Raw genomic sequence first — 10,059 nt, 5'->3', positions numbered from 1 at the left:
GTGCATCCCTTTCCAAGTGATATGCTGCTAATCGAACCTGATCATTAGTAGGGTTGGCAATAGGACGTGATGGAATGGGATTTACCAATCCCAGTCTCATCCTGTATATGCAAATAGGATGAAAAAATGTCTCAATCCCGTCCTTATTTTTTTTTGGGACAAAAATATGTCCCAATCCCATCCCAATTGAAAAAATTCCCATTCTTAATCGGTAATGAGACGGGATGGGACGGAATTTGTCAATCCCACTCCCGTCCCGCATACGTAATTAGGATAAAAAAAATGTCTCAATCTCGTCCCTAAATTTTTTTATGGGACAAAAATATGTCCTAATCCCGTCCCAAATGGGATGGGATCCCGTAGGATCCCATCCCATTGGGAAAAATTGTCATCCCTAATCATTAGGAGCTGTTGCTTGAAAATTGAATAATTGCTCCGCCCTGCAAATCCATAGTGTTGGATCTTTAGAGCCATCATAACGTGGAAAATCCAACTTGGTAAGCTTTGGAGCCATCCAACCACCCACTTCACCGAAACCACCCTGTCCCTGTGGTCCCTGATTCCTATTGACGAACCCTTAATCTAGCATGTTTAATCGGGAGTTCATTGTTGTCATCATCTCCTCCATCTGTTTCAGAAGTCGTTCTTGCCCAAAACGATTCTCTATCTGATTCTCGAGTCGTTGAAGGCGCTGATCATCTGCCATTGGCGGCTCTGATACCAATATGTCACGATCTGCTCCAATGGCTTGACCTCGGCCCCTTCCTTTGCCCCTTCCTCGAGCAATGTTGCTGTAACAAGAGTAACAATGGGAAATAATGATAGAACAGTTGATAATATAATTAAGTTGTGAATTTTCTCGATGCCTTTATTGAATAAACTATTTTGAATTTATGCACTGCAAGACTCTGCATCTTAACAACGAAAGCACAACTAATAACTAAAAAATAGCAACAGCAGCTAAAAAATGGCAAATAAATCAGACTTGTGCACATTATTCGGAGTAGTGACCAACTACTTTGACTGACTCAATAGAATAAAAATAAAGTGTTGCAGACTCGTAACACACTGCCATCGCGTACGATCGATCAATAGGACGTCGTAGCTCTGCGATCAAAATAAAGACTGTGAAAGGAATGAAACTAAAGAAAGAAGTAACGATAACGAAGAAACATGAAGTTCTACAATGAGCAATCAACAAACTTTAGTCAAAATATGAAAATATCATGTCTCTCTCAAGTCTTCAACCTGATGGGATGGTGGAGGGCATGGGGTGGCGGAGGTGGTGGCATTGACATATGTTGCATCGGGGGTCTTCCAAGTAATTGTTGTGGAGGTGGTGGCAGTTGTAGCCAAACCGGGGGTTGTGCACCCGTTCCTATTGGTTGTGGAGCGGCTCCTTGCATAACTGAAGCTACTTGAGGAGGTGGCGGCGGCATATTTGGTGGTGGCCTGAACATCATATGTGGAGGCGTGACAGGTGGTGGAACACGTTGATGTCTGGTTAATTTTTTTATTAATTTCTTCAAAGTGATTAGAATTTTTTTTTAATCTGGGCTCATATTAGTTTTTAAACATTTTGTGGAATGCATCTAACAATAGTGTATAATAGGAGTTAACTTTTTAATTTTTTTATTTATTAAATACTAATTACTATTTCAATTTTTACTCAAAATAAGTTTACGAGAGAATCATGATCCTTAAGGCCATACCAACATCAATTTGCTTCTTGAAGAAATCTTGCCTTCTCCACGACTTGCCCAAGGTGTGGTTTTCTATTCTTTTCTTCTTGAAGATGTAGTGCAGGCATTGATTTTTTGACCTTCATCTTGATTTCTTGGGTGCCCATGTCTCTCGTTTGGCTGGTCGATTCTACCGTTCAATTTGCTTTGCAAATCGAATGTTTTGTTGTTTGGTTGGAGGATTTTCTTTCTGGTATTTTTTTTATACTTTGCTTACAAATTTTTGTAAAAAAAAAAAAAAATTGCTACAGCACAAGATTAATTGATAAAATATTATATGTGCTATTCATCACATAATTTATTTCTATTCAATCAATTATGTTATATTATTTTTATTTTGTTTAAACACGCATCTATTAAAGTTTATACTCAAAGTACTGAGATTCAAAACAAAAAAAAAATCACTTTTTAGAATTAGACCTTTAACTTCCAAAATCAGTTATATTCTATTATATCATTTTATATAAAAATAATTCATAAAAGAGTTCATAACTATAATATTAGCCTGCGCGCCCTTAAAACCAACGGCAAAGCAAATTTATTAAATTATTTTAAAATTAAGTGATTTTATTGATTATTAATTAAGATGACGTAATAGCATTAGGATCCTTAATGTTTTAAATTATTTGCTAAATGGATGTAGTCTTCTAGTTTATATCAAATAGCTTCCCAATCTCTTTGCTTGGCAAGGGGCTCCAAGACCGACCCGAGCATGACCTATGATTAAGATAAAGGGTCTTAATCTTTAAAAAGTCCGACCCTTCAAACTAAGGTCAAGCCAAGCCCCAATTTTATCCGATTGAGCTCAGGCTCAATCGGTCTTTATTTGAGCCCAGCTATAATTTTTTCTTTTTTACTTTTTTTTTTAATTTTTAAATACTCTTTTATAATAGGATTTCAATTCTTCATTCTTTACTAATAATATTGTATCATTATTATTTCATTTTTATGTTGAGTTTGGTTCTAAGGAATTTAATAAATTATTTCTTATTTAGCTTAACAAAAATATAACATGTAATAATCTAACTAAATTACCAAATAAATAAATCAAATGCAAAATACTAAATTAATTCCAAATAAAAACAAATGTTAGTGGAGGAGTTGTGACTATATATGTGGAGTGTGTATTTTTAAGTGTTATTACCCAGGTCAAACCCCAAAAGTAATTGAAGCGACGTCGTTTCCTCTCTTTCTTTCTTTTTTTTTTTTTTTTTGTTCTCCCTAAACGACGCCATTTGGTTTAGTTAGCATCAGCCCCAATTGCTCTCTCTTCATCTTCGTTTCAGAACCGATCCCAAGTACTGCAAAACCCTTTAAGCTAAACCCACATAGATGGACCAACTGACTCCCAAAAAGAACAAAACACCCATTCATCTTGAGATTCTTCACTACTTTGACTCTTCTTGAATAATTCCAAAAGGGAAAAAAAAATTAGGTTCATGTCACATTAGAGAGCAACTTTGTACTATATATTCTTCGAGCCAAGCTAAGGAAACCGAAGTTCAAAATTATCAAGACAAATTTAGATCCATATACATTTATACACAAATGAATTATTAGCAGTAACGTGTCATTAAATTTTCACATGCACACATGCATGTTCTTTTTTGCAAAATGAAATGCACTTCATTTCTCTAAGCAAAAGCACTTCTTAGTTCGTTATAATATGCTTAGATTACAAGCTTAATTACTCTTGAATTATACCAAAAAGAAAGAAAGGAGAACTTGTTTCTAAATTTTACATTAAGTCTTGTTTCTGCCAGGCGTGATGGTTGTCGATGGTGGTGGTGACGATGGCTAGGTATGTGTGATGGTTGTCGGTGTTGGTGGTGCTGATGGATGGGTTTGTGTGATGGAACCCTACGTGATGGTGGCTGCCAAATTGATGGTTGTCGGTGGTGGTGGGTGCCGATGGTTGGGTATGCGTGATGGTGGGTGCCAATGGTTGTTGATCGCGAATGGCTGTGAAATGAAGAGCAATGGTTTTACAGAGAAATAGAAGGAGAATGACTATGAGACGAAGAGGAAGAGAAAGCAATTTAGGATTGTTGTGGTTTTGCCTTAACTAAGCTAAAACGACGTCGTTTTAGGAAAGTAAAATGAATGGAAAAAAAAAAAAACTGAAACGGTATTGTTTATTAGTTTTGGGTTTGACCCGCGGTTTGACTTGAGGTAAATAACATTTTCCTTTTAAAAATTAATTTACGAGTAAAGGTCAAATTAAGACTTTTAATAAGGCCTTAGCTCTAATCTAAATATAATCGGACTTGATTTATTGAGGCATACTCTGAACTTAATCCCTTAAATTTGAGATAAAATCCTAAAAATTAGGACCGGGTCAATCGAGCCAAGGGTCCGGTCAGGCTTTTTGTCCCTCCCTACCAACGTTAAACGAAACTACTTATTGAAATCAGTAGCAACTAATTTAACGTCCAAATCGAGTGCGAACGAACATCTCGGGCATCAAATTGACAATCGAATTCTCTGGTATCTGAATTGGGTCGGATTCATTTCGAGGTCATGGTAGTGAAATTGATGCCTTGTTGTCCGAGCTTATCTCAGAAACCTTTACCCAAACAAGTACAAATCAGAACCCAAATGAAATACACAACAACGAGGAGGCCTGAGATTTTAACTTCTTCTGCAGCTGCTTCTTCGACAAGTGCTTCTGGGTTAAGGGTCTTTGTGCTTTCCGATTTGCACACTGATTACTCTGAGAACATGACTTGGGTCAAATGCTTGTCCACTACAAGACACAAGAAAGATGTTCTTCTTGTTGCTGGTGATGTTGCCGAGAAGTATGACGATTTCGTTTTGACTATGTCTCTTTTGAAAGATCGCTTTCAACGTGTCTTATTCGTGCCCGGAAACCATGATCTTTGGTGCCGTGGGGAGGAAAATGATTTTGTAAGAAAGTTTTTTTGTTTCTTTTTCTTGCTTTATGCTTTAGTTGTGTCTTTTTATTGTTTATGCTGTTGAATTGTATTTGAAATTTATTAACTTTATGTAGTTGTCAGAAACTTAGGATTCATGATTATTATCATACCTTATGATTCATGTTGAACCATTTTAATACAAGTGGATTGAATTTAGATTGGATTGATTTGTTAGACAAGTAGTTTGTTACTTGTTAGGCAAATATTTCGATGTGGAAATTCATCTAATTTGAAAACGAAAACATAATTTGAACCAAAAGCATGAATCTAGAACGTTTTTGGATTAGATTGATTCTTAACCACTTAAAGTATCAATTGAATCTTCTTGAAGTTAGATTGATTCTTGTCCACTTAGTGGTCAATGCTAGTTTAACTGAGTTTCGATATAATCCAGTGGATTTAAATTGAAAAACTCACCTAGGTAAAGATCAATGCATAGTGTATCAATTGTTTCTTGTTACATTTTGAGTAAATCAAGTGTTCTTGAGTCTTCCTTTTGTTAGGCCTTTTATTTTTCAGTGCTGTTAAGTGATGTCATGAATTTTGTCAATCTAAGAAGAGGCATAACAGGCTGCTTTAGCTGAATGCAGACTAAGTATCTCCACTGATACAATGCAGGCACGGTAAACTTAATTTTCTTCTAGACCATGCTTCTTCATCGTCAAAATGGGGTGGCTGTTCATTATTTTAACCCATCTTATGGATCTTTGTCTCACTTTAGTTGTGATATGTGCTCAATATGCATGGGCATTACGTGCATGGTTTGCAAGCAAAAGTGGAAGACTTGTTTAAGTTAATTAGAATTCTATTAGTTGGTGGTCTTAGTGGGTTCGGTTGGATAAGCTTTTGTTGCTGATTTTCAGCATGAATCTAGTCATGTTCCAGATTAATTTGCTATCATTTTGCTATTGATGTTCTATTTCTTAGCTTAGTGTGTGTGTAGAGTTTGGAGGCTATATATGCGTAATATGGAACGATTGGAGGGGGAATGGAAAGTTAAAAAGAATACTACAATATTTCTTCTCTCTTTTCTTCTTAAATCTCAGTTTCACTTCTTGGGTACAAATTCTACATATCAAGTTGCCATAGCTTTTACAACACTAGTAAAATTTTATCCAATGGCAGTTTGCAATCTTACAATTAGGAGAGCATTTGTTTCTTCTTGTTTAGGTTTCTGCTTTTAGAAAATGTTGTCTGAATTTATATTGTGCTTGTTCTTTCAGCCTGATTCTCTTGAAAAGCTGAATAAATTGCTTGATGCATGTAGAGGACTAGGAGTTGAGATCAATCCAGTGGTCATAGATGGCTTGGGAATCATTCCTCTGTTCTCTTGGTACCATGAGGTAATTAGTTAAGGAATTTGTGTTTCAGATCTCAGCTTCTGTTTGTTGATGACTTTATCAAAGCAATGCCTTTTCTTTTCTGTTGTTTCTGAATGTTTAAAATCCTTAATTGTGCATCCACATACTCTGTGTCTTCCTTCTTTTGCAGAGCTTTGATAGAGAAAAGGATATAAGTGGCATCCGCATTCTGCCTTTGGAGATGGTGATTCACTTTCTTTTCTCCTTGTAAGGTTTCATAAACCTTGGGATGGTGTTTGTTAAGGTTTCTTTGAACATAATTTTTCTTTTATTCTCCATGAGGTGCATATCATCTACAATTTCTCTTTTGTATTGAAGTTATTTTTGATGATGCATTTGGCATCAGATTTTTTTATTGTTTTTTATTTTACTAAAAAATGAATGCCCTTTTTGCAGTAGTTACCCACTGCATGATGACTGTAACAAACAAGTGTTACTAAATAGTGCTACATTTTTTATCAAAAAATTGTAATATCCATTAGTTAAATATAGGAGCCATGTATCTTTCTGGACAATTATGTTAGCTCATGCCAAATTTATAGCTGTTGGGCTATTTGATTTGCGTATATGGTTTTTGTGGTGGAAAATTTGATCTTCTTGTGCTGTTACTTTGGCTCTTCCTATCTGGCGATTAATTTTTATCGAGGCTTTTTCTGTCTTTATGTTTATCTAAATTTCAAATAGTTTTCTCAAACTCCTGTCTTGTACTAGGCTGTTTCCTTTCACTGTGTTTTCCATTTTCCTCCAATCCATTGCTTTTTTTTTTTTGTGATTTTTCAATTTACCAATCATGGTGACTACTGAACATTAATTCATGGGGGATCATTTTTCAATCTTTCAATACTTAGGTATGTAGGGACTTTCACGCCTGCAAGTGGCCTGGTGATCTTTCAAGCCGAGATGCCTCCCTTTCTTTATACTTTGATGCAATGAATGAAAATAATCAGGAAGTAATCAATGAGATCCAGAGGACATGTGACCAAATAATCACGTTCTCTCACTTTGTGCCCAGGTCGGTCAAATGCTAGTTGAAATGCAAATATGTTTAGTGTTATTTATGTTCAACAAGAGGCATGCTGGTATAACCTTTAAGTATTCAAAAATGTCATTTTTTAAGATAAACCACAATCCATATTGTTCAAGTCTTAATTGTTCATTAACTGGTGTGGACATTACCAAAAACAGTGTCATATTTATCTCTCTTTCTTCTTTGTTTTTTTTCCACTTTTTCCTTTTTTCCCCCCCCCTCTTTGGTGAGGCTGTTATAGCTTTATTCTTATTCTTTGTAACCATAATGAAAAAAGTACTTGTGCAAGTTGGCTGAACATTCTTGACACTATTTGTGTGGAAATGGTGTCAGCATTAACTGCAATTACAATGGTGTGTTGGATTTGCGGGTGCAGGTAATGAAGGATTTGTCCTTGTAACTGGCTATGTTTTATGTGACCCTAGCATTAGTTTTGCAAATACTTAAAGGGCAGATCGATTCATCACCCTATATGTACTTTAGGGGCCCAAGAGAGATTAACAAACTTCCCACTTGAAGGATTAGACGGCAGAATTTTGTTCAGAACACATTGCAAATAAGCAGTTTCTTGTATTTGATTGAGCTTAAGTTTTTTGCATTTTTCTTTGGACTAGGGTTTCTTCCCATATGTTTTTAGAAAGTCCCGCTATCAGTTTTTAGTATTTGGTAGACGAGGATGATGCTTTTTGCCTTCTCTATTCTTTATCCTAGCTTGCATCAACTTATCAGACTTAGATTATGGCAGGTGTAGCATACTGATGACTATTTATTGTTTGTTGGTAAGTGTTTTTTTTTTACCCATTAACCATTTAATGTGTTGGAACTTAGTACAGTCAATTTGTGCGATATTTGGAGAGAAAGAAATAGTTGGAGGTTTTGAAGGATTTGAGCATGGGATTTTTAGGCTGGTACTCCCTTCCTTGAGATCTCTCCATAGTTGGGTGAATCAATTGTTTTTTGTTTCTGAATTTTCTTTTTCCTTTTCAAATCACTGTAAATAAAATGTTTAATGTACTCAAGGCAAACTGAATTCCCAAGAACCTAGTATTGGTCAAGCCAAAAAGAATTTTGAAGCTTCTAGTAGCATAGAGTCACTGCAATTGTTAGAAATCTGTCAATGCTCTTTTATAAAGTTTCTGGTGAATACATGTCACCTGATGCATTATGCAGTTTACAATGGTCTTAAGCTTAAGTGTAAACACTTAGAACCATTGTCAAATCAATTATTTGATCTTTAATATGTTCTATACCTTTCCAATAAAACTAAAGTTTTGTTCAATATGCCACTTTATTCAGATATATTCTGTTTTAAGTGCATCTGGGCACTGATTTATTGTTACATTTGTCATATCATCCAGGCAAGACCTATGTCCTGAGAAGAGGATGCTATTTTATCCGAATCTTCCAAAGATTATTGGCTCTGATTTTCTTGAGCTGCGTATAAGGTCTATACACGGGGCCATGGGAAGCACATCTGCATGCCATGTGTTTGGTCATACCCATTTCTCCTGGGATGCAGTGCTTGATGGAATCAGGTATTTTCTATGAACTTGGTTTCAAATGTTTTTCAATGATTTTCATTGCAATACTCTTTTTATTAGTTAGGAAAAGGTGTCAAAACATGTTACCCCTTTTAACGGATTCTCAGGTATTAGAGGTAGAGAATAATGTAGTAACTTATTCGGAACTATGATGCCTTTTTAACATGCATTTGTAGAGAAGTCTGCTTCTAATAATTGAGAAGTAAAAGAGGAATTTATTGTACTGATATCTTGAATATTTCACTCACTTCGCGCTCAGAATATAATCTCTTTATTGACTGCCATAGTGGATTCAGAAAGTATTGTTGATGAGCAAAGAATTTTGTGAACCTTCTTTTTCTTTCTTGCTTGTGTTTAAAAAACTTGTCCATGCCAGCAAATCATTTTTCTTTTCTCCACATTATTGTTGTGGAAGCCTTGAGTGGAAGTGCAGCGGGCTGAAAAAAATCACCACTTTGACTTGATGCAACAGAAAGGCTATCTAACATTAATTAGTCCATACTTTACTAAAATGAGCGCTCTCTCCCAAGAGGACTCTATGTAGCTCTCATTTTAATAAAGCTAAGATAAAAGACCAAAAACCATAAACGCCTATACACTATGTGAGTAAGAACTTCCGATTCATTTACTTGCAAATGAGATGATCATGTCTTATGCTGTGGGTGAGATTTGGCTGAGATAGTTTAGATATGTTCTTTTGATGAAATTGATAGAACAAAACCATAATCTTGTTAGCGAGTACTTTAGACAGCATTGATGATCTGGTGAACGTAGGCGCAAAGCGGCCAGATTGACGGCCAGTCATGTGAGATCAAGTGACTGCAAGCGAGCTGCGCCCAGGGTCTTATTGTTCTCATGGTTTGATTGTCTGTAAAATGCAGGTATGTACAGGCACCATTGGCTTACCCTAGAGAGCGGAAAAGAAGAATGAATGGAGGTGAAAATCAGCTTCCATATTGTGTCTATTCTGATGGGAAATTTGCTGATAAACTATCACATTGTTACTGGTCAGATTACTATGCTACTAATCCAAGATCACCTGACATCACTGAACTTGCTCCTTGGGTTGCCAGATTTTACAATAGAACTTGGAAATCAGAGTTCTAATACCAATAATCAGAAATGAATGTTAAATTATTTGTCACCATGACCAAACCCCTCTACAAACTGTATCTACGATTATGGAATTTAAATATTCAATGGAATTTAGATTTTCGTACTTTTCTTTTTTTTTTTTGAAAATTTTATTATTTTGCTATTGTAAAACTGAGCCCCCAGTATCGAATCCGCGGCTTCGCCAATACTAGCATTAATTGATTATGTACTTCATTAAGAGTTGTTTTATTTTTATTTTATTTTGGAGAAGATCGATCGTGAGAAACAGCCGTTAAGATAAAATACAAGTGCAGGTAGTACATTTTCCAGGAGGCTTTTGGAAAAATGAAGTAGAAA

General features: G+C 35.6%; 1 protein-coding gene across 3 annotated transcripts; it reads left to right on the top strand.

Moving 5' to 3' along the window:
• Window positions 1–4,074: 4,074 nt before the first annotated feature.
• On the top strand, window positions 4,075–9,817 carry LOC18047113. 3 transcript variants are annotated; one of them, XM_024189319.1, is made up of 6 exons: window positions 4,075–4,649; window positions 5,946–6,021; window positions 6,170–6,223; window positions 6,888–7,051; window positions 8,425–8,601; window positions 9,489–9,817. In XM_024189319.1, the coding sequence occupies exons 1-6, from the start codon at window positions 4,615–4,617 to the stop codon at window positions 9,712–9,714; spliced, it is 732 nt and encodes a 243-aa protein (XP_024045087.1). In that variant the 5' UTR covers window positions 4,075–4,614; the 3' UTR covers window positions 9,715–9,817. The 3 variants fall into 3 exon arrangements, with proteins under 3 accessions (XP_024045087.1, XP_024045086.1, XP_006441500.1); XM_024189318.1 differs by having other exon boundaries at window positions 4,076–4,649; window positions 5,902–6,021; XM_006441437.2 differs by lacking the exon at window positions 6,888–7,051 and having other exon boundaries at window positions 4,076–4,649; window positions 5,902–6,021; window positions 6,170–6,246.
• The last annotated feature ends 242 nt before the right edge of the window (window positions 9,818–10,059 follow it).

The sequence above is a fragment of the Citrus clementina genome, unplaced genomic scaffold, assembly GCF_000493195.1.
Source record: "Citrus clementina cultivar Clemenules unplaced genomic scaffold, Citrus_clementina_v1.0 scaffold_3, whole genome shotgun sequence".
Classification (NCBI taxonomy): domain Eukaryota; kingdom Viridiplantae; phylum Streptophyta; class Magnoliopsida; order Sapindales; family Rutaceae; genus Citrus; species Citrus x clementina.
Note: the sequence above shows the minus strand (reverse complement) of the source record. Positions and strands in the feature narration are given on the sequence as shown.